At 44.4% G+C, this 21,690-nt stretch overlaps 1 protein-coding gene across 1 annotated transcript in view; it reads left to right on the top strand.

Moving 5' to 3' along the window:
* The window catches only part of LOC149322430 (desert hedgehog protein-like), a 30,389-nt gene extending 9,964 nt beyond the window's left edge, over positions 1-20,425 (top strand). The window contains exons 2-3 of the mRNA XM_089527230.1: positions 16,202-16,463; positions 18,292-20,425. Coding sequence (XP_089383356.1) covers positions 16,202-16,463; positions 18,292-18,959 — 930 coding nt within the window. The 3' untranslated portion in view covers positions 18,960-20,425. The remainder of the gene's footprint in view (positions 1-16,201; positions 16,464-18,291) is intronic.
* The last annotated feature ends 1,265 nt before the right edge of the window (positions 20,426-21,690 follow it).

Below are 21,690 nucleotides of genomic sequence, written 5' to 3'. Positions count from 1 at the left end.
TCTTTCTGTGACTCCGTGAAATTTGTAGGTTGTTCAGTACTTGCCCATGGCCTTGCTTCATGGCATTGAGCTACTTAGATGGTGTCATAATTCCTTTTGGTTTTAATCACATCTGTGGTCAGGGATGGTATACAGCAGAATACTACTTGTCCTTTTCCCCTCCTATCAGATCCATTTTCTAATGAATCATCATATAATATAAGGGCTCTTGATCAGGAGTCTTACCTTACACAAGGCTTTATGAAACAATATACAACTCACCCTCCACATTTGTGGCTTTGACTTTCGTGGATTTTATTATTTATGGTTTTGATAAATATGTTCTCTCTAGGAATCTCTAGGTCCTCCACTGCAACCTGCCAGAAGTTGACTATAGAGTTGTGCTGGAGAACCTAGAAGTTCCCAGAGAAAACACTTCTCTAGGCATTTATAGGTCCTCCAGCATGATTCTATGACCAACTTCTGGTCGATGTTGACCACAGAGTTGCACTGAAGACCTGGAGATTCCTAGAGAGGTGTTATCTCAAATAAAAAAGAACTGTGTTTTATTATTTGCAGGGTTTCCTCATTCATGGGGTCCTTTACCCCTAACCTCAGCGAATGTGGATGGACCACTATATTTGAGTTTTTGACCATCTGTTGACCATCTTCTATCCTGCCCATTTCTTCTTCTTTTTGTGGATTTCAGTCTTTCCTAATGGTTGGGTCGGGTCTTCAAGTGCAACCATGTGGTTTGGTTTTAGATTATATGGTTGTTGTTGCTGTGTGCCTTCAAGCTGTTTCAAACTTATGGTGACCCTAAGACAACCATATCACAGGGTTTTATTGGCAATCTTTGTTCAGAGGAGGTTTGTGTTTGTCTTCCTCTGAGGCTGAGAGTGTGACTTGCCCAAGGTCACCCAGTGGGTTTCCATGGCTGGGTGGGGATTCAAACCCTGGTCTCCAAAGCTGTAGTCCAGTGCTCAAACCATTATGCCACACTGGCTCTTAGTCACTGTTAAATCTGCTTCTCAACCCACTCAAAAGAAATAACCAATTGTCCCTGTTATCACAAATGTCAAACTATACTGAGTTGACACTACAGTCCATGCAGGCATGCCTCCTGAGAAACAAGTCCCATTGAGTTTCGTGTGGCCAACCCTCTGATGCATGTATGTAGAATTATAGTCTATAGAAAGAGAGAAAAGGGGTAACACTTTAAAATAGAAAGAACTGGGACACCTGGAAGACTAGGCCTCCTCTTTTCCCAAGCCACAGGCTGACTGTGAGTTGAGGCAGGGCAGGGCAGGGCAGTGGTAGCAGGTCCTGGGCAAATATTCTGCTCCTTCTGGGATCTTTTGGAGACTCGTTGGACTTTTCCAAAAGAACATAACAATGGCCAATACTCTTCTTCTGGTTTTGTCAAATGGATTTTCCCTCTGTTAACGTGCATTTGGAGAGGGGCAGTGGATGCAATTTGTTCAAAAAGGCAAGTTGCTGCTTCCAGGAGAGGCATTTCACCTCCTCTTCCCCCTCCCCTCTTTTTTTTGGCCAAAAAGCACTAGTTCAGGGAGACTGGAGGAGTCAAGGGCCACAAAAACAGCATGGGGAAGGAGTGCTTTTAATCCCAAGGTAAACTTTGCCCACCCCTGGGGCAGAGATTAGCAGGGTGAAAACTAGGCACAGAGTGCTAGATAGGGATGAGAAGCGTCTGGTTCATGTTTATCTTAGGCACTCTAGAAGTTAGAGAAACATAGTTCTTATGTAATACCCTCTATTGTGTCTCTTCTCTTTTAAATTGACCTTAAGAAACAACTAAACCTTTTTGTCTTGTCCCTGCTACATGTTTTCTCATACTTTATCAGCCTTTAACCTCTGATAATGGGAATAATGTCAAGGCCTCTTCAAAGTGCTGCTTGCATTTGTTTTTAAAAAATAAAAACCATTATTTCAACTTTAGAATAGTTGTGGTTGTTCTGATAGTTTTTGTTTTTCAGCAGTGATTGGAGTGGGCAGTGGTTGCAGCCTATATTCTTAGGCTCTCAGTCACAAAATGTCTTGTCTATAGGGTTGTACAACTGGCTGTGACTTAGCTCGCATAGCTTCAGTTGTGCATTCAACATGGCAGTTTAAAGAAGGAACAGAAATGCATATATCCCTTCCTTTGTGTTAGGCCATGTGTTGTTATGTGCTGTCAAGTCATTTCCAACTTATGGAGAAGATGAACCAATCACAGGATTTTTCTGGGGCTGAGAGTGTGTGACTCTCCCAAGGTCATCCAATGGGTTTCTATGTCCAAGTGAGGAATTGAACCCTGATCTCTAGAGTCGCTGTCCAAAACTCAAACTATTACACCATGCTGGTGTACTATTTTTTTTACCAAAGAAAAGAGGCCTGAGTCTTTAACCTCCTGTAATCTTGCTTCCCCTCACTCCCTGTTAGTTTGGAGCAGCCCATCCAATCCTATTTGGATATCTGGCTGGGGAAAGTTCCAGTTTCTTCCAAGATGGGGTCATTGAATGGGTATGTGTGGGTGATGGTTATTCTAATTAAAAGGCTTTTCAATAGGCCTACAAGAGTCATACTTCCCTTTAGGATAGATGTAGTCAGTACAGATAAGCCAGTCACTTGATTCTGAGACCTACTGCGTGCAATGCCACCCCCCCCCCTTTCAGCTTTGCTGGCTGGGTGCAAAAGGAACCCCCCAGTGGGAGTATGGGAGGGAGACTGGTCAGCCCAGTAAGGTCCCATCTATGACACGTCCTACAGTGCCCTTTTCCCCCCTGCACTGACACCAGCCCAGGGAGTGTGGAGCTGCTGAAAGAGTTCTTTGTGGCAAAGTTGATGATTTTGCTGTTATTAACCAAAGCGTTTGAATTCTCGCAGAGTTAAGTAATTCTGGGCCAGGAAAATAGCTATTGTCCTTCGGCCCAGGAGCTGATGGGAAGTGTCTCAAATTCCTTTGGGTTTCTAGTATGTTCTTTTCACTATAGATAAGACTATGTTCCCTTTTTCTTAAATGCCTCTGCACCCTGCTATACTCGGCCTGATTCCCACTACCTTTTAAACTGGATTGCAAATCTATTTGAACCAGTTCAAACAACTCTGGTTCCCACTTAAACCGAATCAATTCCAAGAGGGGGCCATGTGCTAGACCCATTTAATCTGCATCTTTTTGATACTGATGTTTTACGCGTCTTTTTTGATAAATCGATTCTGCACAAATGTGAACCAGATGTGGATCAGAATCGATTTAAATTTGCCCTTCGGCCAGCTGGAGCAGGTCCATTTTGAATCAATTCATGTATGAATATGAACCACAAGGGGATTATTTTAGAAGGAAAAAATGCAAATGTAGTGGGAACCATGCTCCGCTGTCGAACCAGTCTATCAATTCATATCACACACCAATTTATCTGCAAGTAGGAATAGGGCCCTCAATTCCCATCTGTGGCTCTTTGTAAAAGGTGGGGTTGTTACCATGTTTCCATGAGAATGAGGTTTCTGATCGGTTAATGTTGCAAACTGGTATGTCTACGTGACAGAGCTAACCTTATGTTTTGGGGATTCAGAAAGAGAGAGAGAGAGATTGAGCTAAGATGCATCCAGCACAGTGACCCATTGCCTTGAAGAAAAATAAAATTTCTGGGTGACACAGCTTTTATAATTACCCATTGAGCTTTTATCAGAATTTCAGCACTTGTTTCAAACTACAGTATTTTTTAGAAAATCAAGTTGTATTTTCAGTTTTCTTTCTGACTGTATGTCTGTCAGTCAGTCAGTCTTTTTTTTTTTTTTTAAATCTGTCTGTTATATATTTCTACTTTATTACATAGCCACTCCAACTTCATCGTACACTGGGGGGGTGTCTTTCTAAATAACCAGTTGCTTTGTCCCTCAAGTTGGCTGCCTCTTGGCTCTGTAGGAAATTATCCTTATACAAACACATGTGGTTGTTTTGTAAGTCACAGGAACTGTATATGTGTATGATTTTATTCATATTATTGATGAAAGATTATGAAAGACATGGAGCTATGTCACACCTGTTGCAGAGACATGATTAGAGAATGGATCTGCAACAGGATGTTGCTGCTAATCACAGGTACTTTGCAGCTGTAAAAGAATGTGTTTGTCATGCAAAGTTTTTAGATGTACATCTGAGATGGTTTATATATACAGTGGGCCCACAGAATCCACTGTGGTTTGGTTCCAGGAAACCACCCCCACCCCCCTACCCCCTGGTACCAAAATCTGTGGATGCTCAGGTCCCATTAAATACAGTGGGAAAGTAAAATGGTATTCCTTACATAAAATAGCAAAATGAAGCTTTGCTTTTTGGAATTTATATTTTTTAAAATATTTTCAAACTGTGGGTGCTTGAATCTGTGGATCAAAAATCTGTGGATATGGAGGGCTGACTCCATGTGAAGTGGCCAGTGTATGTGTATGTTGTACCCCAGTACAATATTTAGGCTTCATGTATTCTGCATTAGAGGGTGGGTGGGTGGGGGATATCATTCAGTAAAGTAAACATCTCTGTCAAGAAAAAAATTAATTTCTGCAACCTGCCTAAAGTGTGCAGATTCATTTGCACATTATGCTAAGGGATCTTTCACTTCATCCTTGATCACTATAGATATCCCTCTGGCTTTGAAGGTTAATTGCTTCTTTCAAGCCTGTCTTCACAACCCTGAAGACTAGAAAGTTATAATTTAAAAATGAAAACCAAGACTTTCAGGGCTCTTAACCTGGCTGTGTCCTAAATGACTGCACTTGATTTCTATTTGGGCTACAGTGAGATTCCACCTAAAGACAGAAAGAACTTCCTGATCAATGTTGCCAACAAGCCTTGAAGCTATTCCCCAGAATGTTTTACCAAAATCCAAAATCGCTGGAATTCCCCTATATTTATTATTATTATTCAGTCAAAATCCGTGGAAATAAATTAATTAAATTCCCCAGATTCCGGGGAAGTCTCTGGAAATTGGCAACACTGTTCCTGATCGCAGGCTGGATGGCAATCTGTCAGGGGTGCTTTGATTGTATAGTCCTGCATGGCTGGAGGTTGGGCTGAATGGCCCTTGAACTCTCTCCCAGTTCTATGATTCTATATGCCTCTGTGAAATTGCAGGCCACTCAGTGCCCTGCAAACAATGCATGAAAATGTCAATATACTTCTACAGACACTCTGGCCACCATGACAGGACATGGTATGGCATAGAACTGTCACTTTGGGTGCATATACACTGTAGAAATAATGCAGAATACTGGAATTTGTAGTTGTGTGAGACATGAGCACTCTGGCCAAGAAGGCAAAAGATCTTGTAAAACTACAAACCCTAGGATTCCACATGATGGAGCCATAGCACTTAAAGAGGTGTCAAACTGCATTATTTCTACTGTGTAGATGCACCATTAGTAAGGTAATTGAAAAGCTTGTGTCTGTATATGCCATGAATATATATATATATAGTATTCTCAGATTCGCTGCATGTGTAGCAAACAACTGCCTGAGCATCCCAAAATGTAACTAAAGATGTATTTTATTTAAAGATTTAGGGTTCTCTAGGCAAACAATTGATAATGCAACAAATGCACGATGGCAATCACTCCTCCTCACCCAGGGTCACACACTATATATATACCCACTCTCTTTCAGGTTAGCATTCTCTGAAGATGCCAGCCACAGATGCTGGCGAAACATAAGGAATAAACTCTTATAGAACATGGCCACATAGCCCAAAAAACCCACAAAAAACTATAAATGCACCTTTGTTACACATTCTTTCCATCAAACACACCATGCAAATGTCTTCCATTAGGTCCTTCTGTTGCAAGTGCTTAGACATCCTTATTCTTTAATTGGGAGAGTGCAGGTCTTCCCTTGGCCAGCTCATACACACATAAATTGCTGTTGTGCCGTGTGGAATGCTGTTGTCCAAGACCCAGACGTACCTGTTGGGCAATCCTTGTGATGATTATTGCTCCTCTCCACAGATGTGCCCATGCCATTCTGTGATTCTTGTTTTCTTAATGTCCTCAGTTACTGGGGACTCGCTTCCCATGCTATTGCCACGATGTGACACAGATCCCAACACTGTTTCACAAGGACAACTTCAAGAGGAGGCAAGCTATAACCATTCCCTTCCACGGTGCTTCACTATTTAAAGAAACTTCATTGGTGCTTCACTCTTTAAAGAAACTTCATTTCAAAGAAAAATATGTAAAACAGAGCATGGGGTGGGGAATGGACTGCAACTCAAAGAATCCCCTGACTAGCATGACCACTAGATATGCTGGCAAATTGCTTCTGCAAGAAAGCCATTGCTGGACTATTTATCTCTTGTCTAATCTCGATTGGTACTTTTTGTATCTCCTCTGTCAATGTCTGATTCATGTCTGGGATTCTTTGTTCTTCTAAAGATGGTCTCCCTTGTAATTGTTGTTTTGACCTTGTTGATTGATTTCTTGTATTCACTGACATACTTAACACTCTTTATTTTTAACTTCCCTCTGTCATCTTTCTCAAGATTTTTTCCTTTTGTTTGTTTAGTGAATAACAAACATTTTCTTTTTAGTAGCAATAGTACCTTATATTATATTAAGTCCTTTACATGTAAATCTTGACTATACCTATCAAAAGGGGGGGAGTGTATTAAATTATTAGAGTATTTTCTAATTCAAAATTCCAATTCAGAAACTATATGTTGTCACTCTTTACAATCCCTGTTGGTTAATGAAATTTCCCCCAACTTCTCACAATTATTATGATTAATTGATCTTAATTAAATAGTTGCTTCTCAAAAACAATATATGCTTCTAAATACAAGAACAACAAAGCTTCTAAACTATGTATAGGTTCTAATCTATAAATATGTAAATATTTAGATGTGTATATACACCTTTCCCATCTTAAATGTGTGTACATATGTAAATATTTAAATGTGTATATACATCCACTACCAGTCTTTAAATCTTACACCCACAATCTCTTAAAAGTGCTGGACTATTTATCTCACATAGGGTTACCATAAGTCAGGACCTCCAAACCGGGACAAATGTAACACAAGATTTTCAAATGTAGGACACATTTTTTTAAACATGGAGGACACGCAAAAATGATGATTTTAAAAAAAATGTTAATATACATGCATGTTTCTCAGACATGATCAAAATGGAGGACATTTTGGCATTATTCCTAGACAGATGGAAGAAATGTACTTCCCTTTCTGGCCAAACCACCCCACTCCATTCCAAAACACACAACACCACATTTGGGCATTGAACATGGCTTTACTTAACATGGCTTCTTGCATATTTCAGAGGCTTATTCCATAACCAAATCCTTTGGGTTTAACACTTAGCATGGTTTAACATGGCTATGCATATTGAACATGTCAAGGTGGTTTCACAAGAAGTGGATTTGCCGTTTCAGGTTTCTTGAACCAACTGTACTTCTCAGAAGTGTCTACTTGGTCAGAGGAAAGCACAAAAAATACACCAAAAACACACCTTGGAAGGTGAAACTGTCTCGCCTTCAGAAAGAGTGAGTGCATGCCTCAGAAGCTGATTGATATCAATATCACCATCCTCATCATCATCACTATCACTGTCCAAGCAAGCCAGGCTTGTTAGCATTCAAAGCACCCAAATGAACTTTGGATAGTCACACCATCTCGGCTTCAGAAAGAGTGAGTGCATGCCTCAGAAGCTGATTGATATCAATATCACCATCAATATCAATATCACCACCAGAAGGCTGGGTTGTATATATTTAATAACAAAAATAAAATAAAATAAAATAAAAAACCAAGGCTGGGTTGTAAATATTTAAAAATAAAAATAAAATAAAAAACTTTTCCCTCCCCCTGGCCCAGAGGCCTATCCTCTTCGGTCCTCCTCCTCATCATCATCATCGGTTGCATACTTGCATTTGGCGCCAGGAAATGGCGCTTCCCCTCCCCCTGGCCCAGAGGCCTATCCTCCTCGGTCCTCCTCCTCCTTTGCTGCCGCCTCCTCCTCCTCCTCCTCCTCCTCCTCCTCCTCCTCATCGGTTGCATACTTGCATTTGGCGCCAGGAAATGGCACTTCCCCTCTCCCTGGCCCAGAGGCCTATCCTCCTCGGTCCTCCTCCTCCTTTGCCGCCGCCTCCTCCTCCTCCTCCTCCTCCTCATCATCATCGGTTGCATACTTGCATTTGGCACCAGGAAATGGCGCTTCCCCTCCCCCTGGCCCAGAGGCCTATCCTCCTCGGTCCTCCTCCTCCTTTGCTGCCGCCTCCTCCTCCTCCTCCTCCTCATCATCATCATCGGTTGCATACTTGCATTTGGCGCCAGGAAATGGCGCTTCCCCTCCCCCTGGCCCAGAGGCCTATCCTCCTCGGTCCTCCTCCTCCTTTGCTGCCGCCTCCTCCTCCTCCTCCTCCTCCTCATCATCATCGGTTGCATACTTGCATTTGGCACCAGGAAATGGCGCTTCCCCTCCCCCTGGCCCAGAGGCCTATCCTCCTCGGTCCTCCTCCTCCTTTGCTGCCGCCTCCTCCTCCTCCTCCTCCTCCTCCTCATCATCATCGGTTGCATACTTGCATTTGGCGCCAGGAAATGGCGCTTCCCCTCCCCCTGGCCCAGAGGCCTATCCTCCTCGGTCCTCCTCCTCCTTTGCTGCCGCCTCCTCCTCCTCCTCCTCCTCCTCCTCCTCCTCCTCATCGGTTGCATACTTGCATTTGGCGCCAGGAAATGGCACTTCCCCTCTCCCTGGCCCAGAGGCCTATCCTCCTCGGTCCTCCTCCTCCTTTGCCGCCGCCTCCTCCTCCTCCTCCTCCTCATCATCATCATCGGTTGCATACTTGCATTTGGCACCAGGAAATGGCGCTTCCCCTCCCCCTGGCCCAGAGGCCTATCCTCCTCGGTCCTCCTCCTCCTTTGCTGCCGCCTCCTCCTCCTCCTCCTCCTCATCATCATCATCATCGGTTGCATACTTGCATTTGGCGCCAGGAAATGGCGCTTCCCCTCCCCCTGGCCCAGAGGCCTATCCTCCTCGGTCCTCCTCCTCCTTTGCTGCCGCCTCCTCCTCCTCCTCCTCCTCCTCCTCCTCCTCATCGGTTGCATACTTGCATTTGGCACCAGGAAATGGCGCTTCCCCTCTCCCTTGCCCAGAGGCCTATCCTCCTCGGTCCTCCTCCTCCTTTGCCGCCTCCTCCTCCTCCTCATCATCATCGGTTGCATACTTGCATTTGGCGCCAGGAAATGGCGCTTCCCCTCTCCCTTGCCCAGAGGCCTATCCTCCTCGGTCCTCTTCCTCCTTTGCCTCCTCCTCTTCCTCCTCCTCCTCCTCCTCATCATCGGTTGCATACTTGCATTTGGCGCCAGGAAATGGCACTTCCCCTCCCCCTGGCCCAGAGGCCTATCCTCTTTGGTCCTCCTTCTCCTTTGCCTCCTCCTCCTCCTCTTCCAAAGCTCCTGACACTGGCCAATGGCAGACTGGGGCTGGAAACTAGGCCAGCCCCTACTCGTCTGCCATTGGCCAGAAGGCTTAAGGGATAAGCGCTGCCCTTTAAGCCCCGCGCGCGAGTGTGCAAGAGGGGCGAGCGCGCGCTGCTGCCGGCCGCGGCTTGGGCAAGTGCCGCGGGGGCGGTGCAGCAGCTGCGCAAGAGGAGGAGGAGCGGAAGAGGTGGAGGGCAGTGCGGCCATGGAGGAGGGGGAGGTGGGTGGCCAGCCAGCCGCGTTAGCGGCCGTGACAATGGCCGCGTGAGCGCGCCCGGCCCGGAGGCTGGGCCCAGGACCAAAGCCGGGATTTAAGGCAAACCGGGCCGGGGCAGGCCTGGTGGCCCCAAAAGCGGGATTGTCCCGGGGGTCGCCGGGATATGGCATCCCTAATCTCACACCATTGCCCAGCTTTCTTTCCTCCTCTCCTTCCCAAGGTGTGGCTATCAACACGATTTTCCCTGTTTTTTACAAGTCTGCACCTTCTTGTGAGATGGGACAGCAGTTTACTACAGGTGGACTCTCCTTATCTGGAATTCCAAAATCCAGACTATTCCAAAAACCAAAACCTTTTTCATGAGTGGCTGAAATAGTGACATCTTTGCTTTCTGGTGGTTCCGTGTATACGAACTTTGTTTCATGCACAGACTTATTTAAAATATTGTGTAAAATGTACTTTAAGGCTATGTGTATAAGGTATATATAAAACAGAAATGAATGAGTTTAAACTTGGGTCCCATCTCCAAGGTATCTTATTACATACATATATGCAAATAGAGGTATACCAAAAAAACCTCCAAAATCTAAAACACTTCTGGTCCCAAGCATTTCAGACAAGGGAAACTCAACCTGTATTTGCACCAAGCGACAGTTAATGTAAATACAATGATAAATTGTGCTTTACTTTTTTATCACACGAGAATGAGTTTTTCTGTATGGTTGCCCCGAAGGGACCACAAAGATTGTGACTGGGCCATTCCAGCAGTCCTTGGCTGCATTTACATTGCAGAAATAATCCAGTTTTATACCACTTTTATTGCTCTGGCTCAGTGATAGGGAATATTGGGAATTGTAGTTTATTGTGGCACCAGAGCTCTCTGACAGAGAAGGCTAAATGTCTCACAAAACTACAGTTCCCAGAATCCCATAGCATTGAGCCATGGTAGTTAAAGTGATGTCAAACTGGATTATTTCTGCAATGCAGATGCAGTCCTTGTGATAAATGGATTGCTTCAGTTTCTGCGATCTGAGCAGGGGACACTGTAAGAACTGGGCCAAGAATGGCAGGCACTCCAGGGAACTCTGAGACAGCCTTGTCACAGCAAACTATATTATTAAGAGATATCTGTACATACAAAGTGGTGGCAAGAACCTGGATGCGAGAATGCCTTTTCCTTCTTTCCTAATCGCATGAATTACAGGGTTCTAGCTGGGAATTGCTGCTGAAGAACCTAAGTTCTTGGTTCAGCTGAGCCCAGTGTGGGGGCTCTGTAGGAGTTGGGAGTGGTAGGACATTCACTTGCAGGAACATATAGCACAATATTGCTCAATCCAATAATCTTTCTATCTGCCTACTCTCACCCCGTATAGACGTAAAACAGGTTAATTAAAAACCAGATAACAAATCAGAATGTGTTTTTCTCAGGGCAGCTGTTAACCCAACCGTCAGTGTTCTTTCCACATGGCTGCTCCATGCAGGAGGTGGGCTAATCCCAAAGAGTTAATGGTTAATTGTCAATGGCCAGGAACCCCTCACCCCCTGCTTTGAAAGGCTTGGCTTTAGTTTTTCTTGGTTGTTTTTATAAACAGATTATGCAGCAAATGGGTGGGAGGAGGGGAGAATGTAAGCCTGTTTACAATCAGGAAGAAATATATCTGAGAAAATAAGTACATACTTTCAAAACAGGTTACCTTTCTGAAACATACACACACCATGTGTTGAGCTTCTGGGAACATTGCACTTTTACATTTTTGATTCTTGATTCAAAGATGCTTATCGTGAAATGGATTCCCTCACCAGGCTACCACCAGTACAGTATTTGATAATTAAATTTAAAAGCATGGACCAAAGAGTGAAATGTGAGAGGGTCTGCATGGGCTTGGTATTAGTCCAGTAATACCATTTTTAATATCTAGATTTCCAACTGACCTGGCCACAAGAGCTCCAGGCAATTTACATTCACAAGATGAGAAATTAAAAAAAATACTATTATGTTTAGTATTTGCATTAATATTTTACTTTGCATTAATCCTGACCAGCAAATGTAAGCTTGAATCCAAATGAGAAAGTTAGAGTTCTTAGAGTCTAGCTTGGAAAAGCCTGACAGTCTCATTCAGGCCACCAGAATAGACAGTCTCATTTAGGCAACCAGAGTACATCACAGAATCCAGCTGTGTTTCCAGAATCTCCCTGGACCTCACAAATGATCTTTTGCACGCAAAACGTGTGCTCCCGCTGAATTGCACATAGGCTTGTCATATGTGCTGAGAAACAATCATGGATTGGAGGGTCCAAAAATGTCCAAGCTGGCTGGGCATGATTGAAGCCACAAATCCTGGATTCCTGCTTTGTGCCAGGCTACATTTTGTCAGAAACTGAGACACTCCCCTTCCTTCTTATTCATCTCTGAAGAGAGCAACACAGTGAAAATCAAGGGCAGGTGATGCTCATTCTATTAACACCAGGATAAGAAAAAAGAGCCAGAGAGGAGGTGCAGATAGCCTCCAGCAGGCATGGCTTTAAATTTTGGATGGGCAGTGAGCTTCTCTCCCCTTCACCTATTGGACTCTTTTTCTGTTTCAAAGGGGGGGGGGGAGAGAAGCCATTAAAAATAAAGACAGGTGAAACAGGAGGGGAGAAGAGAAAAAAAGGAAAAAAAGAACAAGAAAAAAGAGGTTTAAGCATAAAATATCCACTTCTGTGCACAGTGTAAGGAAATGTATTGCGTTGACTCCAATTCAGATGGGTTAATTTATGGGATGGTGGTTGGGATTTTGGAGGAGGAACAAGCAGCCAGGGATGGGAAGTGGGGTTGGTGGGAGGCATGCAGGGACTAAAGATGGGGCTGACAATCTTCAAAATACTTAAGCCTTAAGAGGGGGAGATGGAGATAAGAATGGGTGGAAAATGCTTCAGAATCTGGTCAGTCATCTTGTTTTTCACACTGTCTGCCTCCCTCCAGAATGACAAATGAATAAATACATCACAATCCTAAACAGGTCTACCAAGAAGCCAAATTTATAGGGTTTGCTAGTAGGACTAGCTTCAGAGGATGGCAGTGGCGACCCCCCCCACACACCCCCTGAAGAAACTTGCAAAGAAAACCCTATTTTAGGTTCACCTTAAAGATTTGGAGTTCTCTGTTCCAAGTCCAGCATTTTAAACATTGGTCTGTACTGTTTCTTGTCAGATTGGTTTTAACTTTTAAAATGGTACAAACGTTAAACATACTAGGAGAAAAAAAATGCCACCATTAATGTGCTGAATTTGCATAATTGTGCTGGTTTTCATAATTAGAATAGTTTCATAATATGCAAATTATGTGTCCAGATTTTAAGAAGTAGAATATAGCAACCTAGCTGCACACCTAAACAAAATGAAGGGAATCCTGTGTTGCGTGCATGTGGCCAAAGGTCAAAAACATTTCAGGAGCCCTGGGGCACAGTGGTTAAATGCCGGTACTGTAGCCACAAGGTTGTGAGTTCAATCGCAGGGGCTCCAAGGTTACCTCAGCCTTTCGTCCTTAATGAGTATCTAGTTTGTTGGAGGCAATTGGCTTACAGGTTGTAAACTGCTTAGAGAGTGTTGAGTTCATTGATTAGCACTATAGAAATGTACATGTTCTTGCTATTGCTATTTTGGTGTATTTGTACCATCTGTGTCCGAAATGGATCTACTAGCCCAGTGATGGTGAACCTTTTACAGACCAAGTGCCCAAATTGCAACCCAGACCCCACTTATTTATTGCAAAGTGCCATGTCCCTCTGGCTTTCTAGTAAGAAACTCTGTCAAACTCTGTGGTAGAGCGACAGCATGTGTGCCCACAGAGAGGGCTCTGAGTGCCACCTCTGGCACGTGTGCCATAGGTTCGCCATCACTGCCCCTCTGGCCACGTTCCTCTGATAGGAATGTCCATGTACATTAGGTGGAGGCAAGCCAGCCAGCTTCAGGTTTGTAGCATCTGATCACTTTCATTTTGCTAGAATCCCCAAACCCATCAGCTAGGCTGTACGGCTTGTTAGTGATATAATCCTTTGAACAAAGTCATTCTGAGCCCAGGAATTTGATCTGAGTACCAGAACTGATTGGAGATCACAGTCTTTCCCCTCCTACATATCCCCAAGCTTTCTTAATTTTAGCAGGGCAATTTAGAGCTGCTGTTGGGTGGGTGGAGGGTAATTTTGTTGCTGCCACCATAAAGCAATTGGGAGTCAGAAATCAGGGGAGTGAGCCACTTTAGTCTGTTGCAGAAACAAACAAACAAACAAACAAATTAATGTCTTGCAGAGCCAGAATGGTGAATTGGTTTGAGTGTTGGATTACGACTCTGAAGAATAGGGTTCAAATCCCTGCTTGGCCATGGACCTTGGGCAAATTTGCTCTCAAATTCACTCTCAGCCTCAGGGGAAGGTAATGGCAAATCTCCTCTGAACAAATCTTGCCAAGAAAGCTCCATGATAGGTTTGCAACAGGGTCGCCATGAGTCAGAAATGACTTGAAGGCACACAAACCACAAATCACGTGAAAGATGTTTTGTTTGGTATAAGCTTTCATGAACTACTTTGTCAGTGGGTCAAATAAAACTTGTTGGTCTTTAAGGTGCCACCAGACTTTAGCTGAGCTTCGGATACACCTAGCTCCCCTTCAGATACACCTAGCTCCCCTTCAGCACCTGGTTCTGTGGCTGGCATTCCTAGGTGGGGTGGGAGTGATGGTGGCAAGTCATGAACTGATCTTCCATGGACTGTGGGCACGCTTTCAGTAGCTTGCCTGTTCTTGTGGCTTTTTTTTTCTGGAACAACAGCTTCTGTTCTGTTCTTGCTATGTAAAATTACTCTATAAGTGGGAACAATTTTCTACGTATTGTATTTACATACTCTAGGGACAGGAACTGAAGTTACATACCCAATTTCTCTTTAGACCTCTCCATCTGATGGAACTATCATGTGAATCATGCCACATGGGAGTATGGTGTTACTGTTGTTCACATTCTTTCTTGTCCATTGGCTCCTCTTCCTTGAAAATTTCCCTGTGCTGTGCATTGTTTTGAACATTTTTCTGTGTGGAATATCTAGTTCTACAGGAGAATTCAAAGCCACCTTCTCAGATGGCCCAAGGCCCATTTCAGCACTGGATGTGAGAATGGGCTGATTGTTGTGACTGGAAAAAAATTGTAATCTTTCTTCCCGGTCTGTTCTTATCCAAACTGTGGTTTTTCATTCAGCTGCTACTGGCTGTGTTTGGGCTATCAGGGCCTTTGAAGTCTTTGAGGATGGGACGAGGTAGAATCTGGAAGCATATGGTTGCAGGTTCTTTTGTTGTTTTCATGGTCGAAGGACCACAGGATACTCTCTTGACAGTTGAGGCATTGTAATGCCGTATATCTTAGGAGTGTGCTTCTGAACTGTGCATACAGACAATCTATATTAGATTCTGTGACAATGACATGCCGTCCTTGAAGTTGCCACATCTTGGTTTGTATTTTCTCTGCACAGACAGTGAGTGGCACAATTGGTGCCAAGAATTGGCTGCCATGGTTATTGTATTGTCTCTTCTTTCCTACCAGTATTGTTTTATTTTTCTACTGTGAGTGTATGGGTTTTAGGTTTACCTTGCATGAAGATAATGCATTAATAGCCATATTAGTGCTTGGAAAAATTACTTTTATAGACTCTAACTCCAATGCATGGCCTGTGACCATTGTAAGCTGGAACTCCTGGAAACTGTGGTCCAAAATTCCTCTAACTTTTCCAAACATTTGGTCTAATGGGACTGTGGTATTAGCTGGAAAGGCCTGGATGAATTTTTGTTTATATAACAGATGACTGAAAGAAGGCTTATCATGCGACAGGAGCAGGCACTCAGGAGGAAAATGTCTTTTCCTGATAGACCTAAGAGAGTTCTTTGGGTTGTCTGATGGACTGTGATGGAAAAGGGATGAAATCAGCAAGTGACAGATGCTGAAAACAAGAAAAGAGTGTCCAAATTTATTCTTATTCCAAACTTTGGTCCTTCAGGTGTTTTGAGACTTAATTTCCCAAAAGCCCTAGCCAGCTTGGCCAGCAGTCAGGAATTCTGTGAACTGAAATCCAAAACATCTGGAGGACCAAAGTTTGGGAACCACTGTCTTAGATAATCAGATTTCAGAGAGAGAGCTGTATTAGTTTGTTTCAACATTAAAAAAAGGAAGAGGGAGAGGGAGAGAGTCTAGCAACACCTTTAAAAATAATTTATTTTAGAATGGGCTTTCGTGGATTTCAGTCCACTTCCTCAGATGTACCAAATAATGAAATAAGTAGATGCACTATTATTAGCCCTGTCCTCATATGAAACATGTGAAGGAGCAACATTTTAATTGGCCAAAGCCTTAGACAATGGGCAAACAAGCAAACAAAACCAATCTTGACCTTCCTGGTGATCTCCAGAGTCAGGCTGCTGGCTTTTCTCCCAGAGACTATTGGTTCCTTAGCTGTACAGCATGGCTGTTAATGTCCTTCCTCCACATTTTTTCTCCCTGCAGCGCTGCAAGGACCGTGCGAACGCATTGGCCATTGCAGTAATGAATATGTGGCCAGGCACCCGGCTGCGTGTGACGGAGGGATGGGATGAGGACGGACACCACCTGCCTGATTCCCTGCACTATGAGGGTCGTGCATTGGACATCACCACCTCTGACCGTGACAGAGAGAAATATGGCATGCTGGCTCGCTTGGCTGTAGAGGCTGGCTTTGACTGGGTTTACTATGAATCCAAAGCACACATTCATGTATCAGTGAGAGCAGGTAAATAGTAAAAATAGCTATGTTCCCAGCATGGAAAAGATAGGGTGGGGATGCAGAGGTCATGGAAATGGCATAGCAAGATCAAAGTATCAGGCTCCATTCTGAGGTCTGGAAGATGAAAAGTTGGAATCCGTGATGTTCTACATGCCAGTGGACTACAATGGTCATCATCCTCAACCCTTGGGCATGCTGGCTGGACCTGACAGGAGATGCAGTTAAATACTCTGGTGGTCTATAACTTTCCCCATTCTGCTTTAAAGAATGGGAGGAAGACCAAACTTGGCCATTTTACTGCCCAAAGAAAAAATATTTTAAGTGCCACCTATTCTTCTGGTGATAGGGCAAGAAGGTTTTCCCCCCTCATTCAGTGCATTAACTAAAAAGTGGGAGCTGAGCATATGGACCTTTGAGGTGGGTCATCTGTGGCTTCTGGGACCTTCTCAACACATCCAAAGGCCCTGACGGTTCTCCAAAAATTTTGTTAAAAATATTTTTTAAAGCCCAAACCATCTGCTATTAAATGCATTAAGAGCCCTCTGTAGTGCTATAAAGTGCTCTTTGAGGTGGTTTGCTACCCCAGCCATTGTCACTCCCCCACTGCCTGCCTGAAAGGGAGCCAGAGCTGATGTGTTGTCACTTTCATTGTGACTGTGATAACACCCTGCAGCCCTTTAGAGCTCCAGAGCAGCTGAAAATGGGGTGTCAGGATCCTTCCGGCTCTGGAGTATACCCATCCCTGCATTGATCTTTAAATTACTTATTCTCTCCATAAGGCATCAGCATGCCAACCTGCTCCCCTTGGCCAGCAATTAAACACCAGCCCCTGCGGCCTGCATTTTCCTCCTCTACCAGTCTCAGCTCACACTTGGCCCCACACCTACTGGCTTTCACACTTCTCCTGTTGCCCTGTTTTGGATTTCCTTTTTATGTTAGGAGTCTTTCGTTTCACTGCCTGCCATTAACAAAGAAAAGCTGTCTCAATGCTGAAGTGGCATGGCAAAGGAGAGATTTCCTTCCCCTTCCCACTTCTTGCTGTGTGCCTTCAAGTAGCTTCTGGCTTATTCTTGGCAAGATTTGCTCAGAGGTTCCTTTCCCCCCCTTTACCTTCCTCTGAGGCTGGAAGAATCAAAAATCCACCAATGATACCTTTATTGGAACAACCAAAATACACAATTATATGCTGCAAGCTTTCAAAGCTTCACTGGCTTCTTCATCAGACAAAGTGTTAAAAACCATACAAGCGAAAAAACATTGAAGATGTTAGTCATAGGCCTGCATGTTGCTGTCTTTGTTCTCAGATGTTATAGAGGGTATTACTTGCAGGCTGGAACCTCCTCCTTCTGGCCATGTGGTCCCTCTAAGATTCTCAAGGTCCAGGAAATTTAACATCCATTTGCAAAACAAAAAAGATGCTTCTTCGTAATCCAATATGTCTCCATCCTTTGTGAGGCCCAGGCCCCTTTTGTGAGGCTGGAAGAGTGTGACTTGCCCAATGTCATACAGTGGTTTTCCATAGCCAAGCATGGTGTTGGGGATTTGAACCCTGGTCTCTAGAGTTATAGTCTGACACTGAAACCACTCCACCACACAGGCTCTCTCCCCCATTTACTGCAGAATAAACACATGTCAAAAACGCTGCTTAGGACTGTACTAGGGCAGAGCTGGCCTTGACCCATAGACAAAAATTTCAGTTGTAGCTCCTAGCAGATGCCAAAACACATCAAGGGAGTTGGGACACTTCGTTCTTATCCACAACTTGAGACTTGAGCCAGTGGGCTGGAAGCCAACTGCTGGCACTTCTAATGGTGTCCCCTTATGCTCCCCCTAGATAACTCCATGGCGATTCGGGCTGGTGGCTGCTTTCCTGGGGATGCAGCTGTAACTTTACAGAGTGGTGAGAAGAGAAGACTCTCTGAACTTCGCCATGGGGACTTTGTGCTCAGCGTCGATCAGAGCGGGCAGGTGACACCTAGTGAGGTTTTGCTGTTCCTTGACCGAGACCAGCACCAGCAGGCCATATTTGTGGCTATTGAGACAGACAGCCCTGTCCACCGGCTGCTCCTCACGCCCTCACACCTCATCTTTGCTGCACAGGATCCGATCAACAGCACAGCAGACTTCTCTCCAATCTTCGCCAGCCGGGTGCGTGTGGGGGACTCTGTGCTGACATACCAGGATGGCAGCCTTCAGTTGCACCCTGCCCAGGTGGTCCGTGTATGGTGGCAAGAGGGCACTGGGGTGTATGCCCCCTTGACTTCACATGGCACAATTCTGGTCAATGGGGTGCTGGCTTCTTGCTATGCCGTGCTTGAAAGCCACCGCTGGGCCCATCATGCCTTCACCCCCTTGCGGCTTGCCCATGGCCTTTTCTCACAGTTGCCTTGGAAGGGCGAGGCTAGGAATTGCAGCACCCAGGAGACGGGCATGCATTGGTACTCACAGTTCTTGTATCAGTTGGCACAGAGTGTGCTGGGTCAAGACACTCTTCACCCATAAAGACTTACCTGACAATGTGGTTGCCCTGCAGATAGAAACCCACTCAAGATCCTGTACCTTTCTTGGTCTTGGTTAGATAAAGACCCCATAACTGATGGTTCCTTGAAACATGAGTGTTTGGAGCTGCAAGGGAGGGAGTGGGGAGGGAGAAGAGAGAAGCAACAAAATGAATGGCTGGTGTGTCTTCAGAGGTAGCCTGTTTAATTTAAATCAATTTATATAAATGGTTCAGGGTAGGCTGTGGATGGAGGACACTGGGCTAACTGTAGACATACCCACAGAGTTTGCAGTCATCAATGACACTGTGTTCCTCCTCTAAATTTAGCACAAAAACCATATATCCCATTGTCTTTTAAAACTGGGGTGGTGAGATTTCTTCTCCCATTTCCCATTGTTCTCTCAAAGTCTGGTTGATAATCATTCAAAATAAAATAATAGCTCTTTCCCACTCCCCTTTCAGCTGCTTAACTTGGACAGATGGGGGAGAATGATGGAGGGATTGAGAAGAAATAATATCTGGTGGGTTGAAGCAGTAGTTTTTTGGGAGGAGTATTTCCTCCAGGCCTGGAGAAGTACACTATTATTTAGAGCAGTGGCTCTCAACCTGTGCTCCAAGGAGCCCTTAGTGCTCTGCATGCACTTCCCAGGAACTCTGTGCCCACTCCTGGAAAATGAAAGAAATAAACATTGAATGAAATTAAAGTATAAGAATATATTCTTATATACACTCCTAAACATAATTAACTTGTAAGACATAGGGTAAGCCTCTTAAGGGCTCAGCCATAAAAATAAGGGCTCTACAAGTTAAAAAGTTTGGGAACCCCTGATTTAGAGTGAACAACAACCAAGGAGTTGGGTCAGCTGCCCACTTTTGCAAAAGGCAGTATGGCATGAGCAGTGTCCATGATGGTGGTAGTGTGGGTGGTCATGAAGGGCCAAGTAATGAGCCTGAGATTCAACACCAAACAAGGGTGCTTTGAAATAGTGTGCACTGGGTCACTTTAACTCAGCATCCTTTACTTACCTGAATTATAACACTGGATTCACTGGGGTCACAAGCAGGGAAACTCCAGTCTCTCAAGCACAAGGCTGGAACTCTCTTGTGCAGGCTGGAAAAGCTGAGTGGTCCTTCTTGTGATGGACACCTGCCTTTTCTTCCCAGTCACCTTGACCTTGATCAAGGCTCATCTGTACTTTTCTGTTGCCAGAAAACTTCTTTATCAAACTTTAAAATTCTTGCTGCTCTTATGAAGTCTACTGTAACAAGATTAACCCTGCCGCTCCAGATTTTTTATTTTTATATTTAAATACATAGTAATTTAAGTTGTGATCTGCCCCCTTTCCTCCCATGCAGGGTATTAATGTTAAGTTTGTCAGGGGGAGGTAGGGGAGGAGTAGGTTATTTTTGTAATCAGCCTTAACTTTTTAAAAATGTAAATAGTATTTTTATGTGTGTTTAACTAAAGAAAATTTCTCCAAATCCTATTGCACGAAGTATTTCTTGAAGGAAACCATAGTCTGCTTACATATTGAGGAGAGGGGGAGGACTGATATTAGAGAAAGCACACCCATCTCAGAAAGTATCTCCTCTGTGTATTCAACAGTTGTCTTGGACATGAATTTCCTCATACCACTGGTAGGCAACCTGGTACCCTCCAACTCTTTTGTACTGTAGTTTCCAGAATCCTGATCATTTGGGCAAGATGACTTGGACTTAAGGAAGTAACAATCCAAAATATTTCAGAAGGCCTGCTCCCGTCTAGCAGGATTGTCTAGTTGGATATGTCAGGGTGTTCCATGCTGACCAGATGTGCCAGAAGAAATTGTCTCTGCATCAGCATATGGGTAATTCTTGAACTTTGCATGTCTGTCCTGATTCAGAGGTGTCCTGTGTATTTGGGAGCTTTAACATGTACACATTGCACACAGGCCCATAATCATTGCCCCCTTAATTTGAACCAGGGGATTTGCATGCATGTTCCTCAGAGTACATGGATCCATCATCCTCACTGAAAAGAATGGGGTAACCTGCATATGCAAGAGCAGGGTGTGGGAAAGTTTTTTTGTTTTTTTTTTTAAAGAATATGGATCATCTCAGATTCCCCTAGCTCCTGGCCATCCTGGCTAGGGATTCTGGAAGGAGTTGTCCAAAAAGGTAACTTTTTCAGTCTCTGTGCAGGCTGTGTGATAAAACCAACCACACCCAAGGCGTTTTCACACTACACAGTTACAACACTATTGTTGCACTTTAACTGCCACGGCTGCATCCTGTGGAATTGGGGATGGAGGTGGTGGTCATAGTTTGGTCAGAGGCACCAGAAGGACTACCTGGTTGGGGACTCCAGAGGCCCCTCCATCAACTTGCAACCCCAGGATTCCATAGGGTTCACAAAGAAAAGCCAGAGATAGTGTGAAAGGACCACAAAATATGACTTAGCTCTTCAAGTTGCAACCTCCATGCATTTTTCCACTAGAGAGTAAGCACTTGAGTTGGACTGTAGCTTAGATGTGTTCACAAGGTTCAGTCCCTGCTGTCGCCCACTGGAAAGGATGTAGGCAGAAAGGCTGAGAATTCCCTCTGCCTCAGATGCTAGAGAGCCACTGTCAGTCAACAAAGATGGTGATGGGCAAGTGGTCTTGCTCAGTCAGCATGGGTAGCTGCTCAAATCCTGCCCAACATTTCTTACAGTATGTGAGCTTGCCTTGCTGGCACTCCCCGTCATGCCTGGGA

Source organism: Sceloporus occidentalis, unplaced genomic scaffold (assembly GCF_023333645.1).
Source record: "Sceloporus occidentalis isolate IW3139 unplaced genomic scaffold, rSceOcc1.0.p SCAF_1, whole genome shotgun sequence".
Taxonomy (NCBI): Eukaryota; Metazoa; Chordata; class Lepidosauria; order Squamata; family Phrynosomatidae; genus Sceloporus; species Sceloporus occidentalis.
Note: the sequence above shows the minus strand (reverse complement) of the source record. Positions and strands in the feature narration are given on the sequence as shown.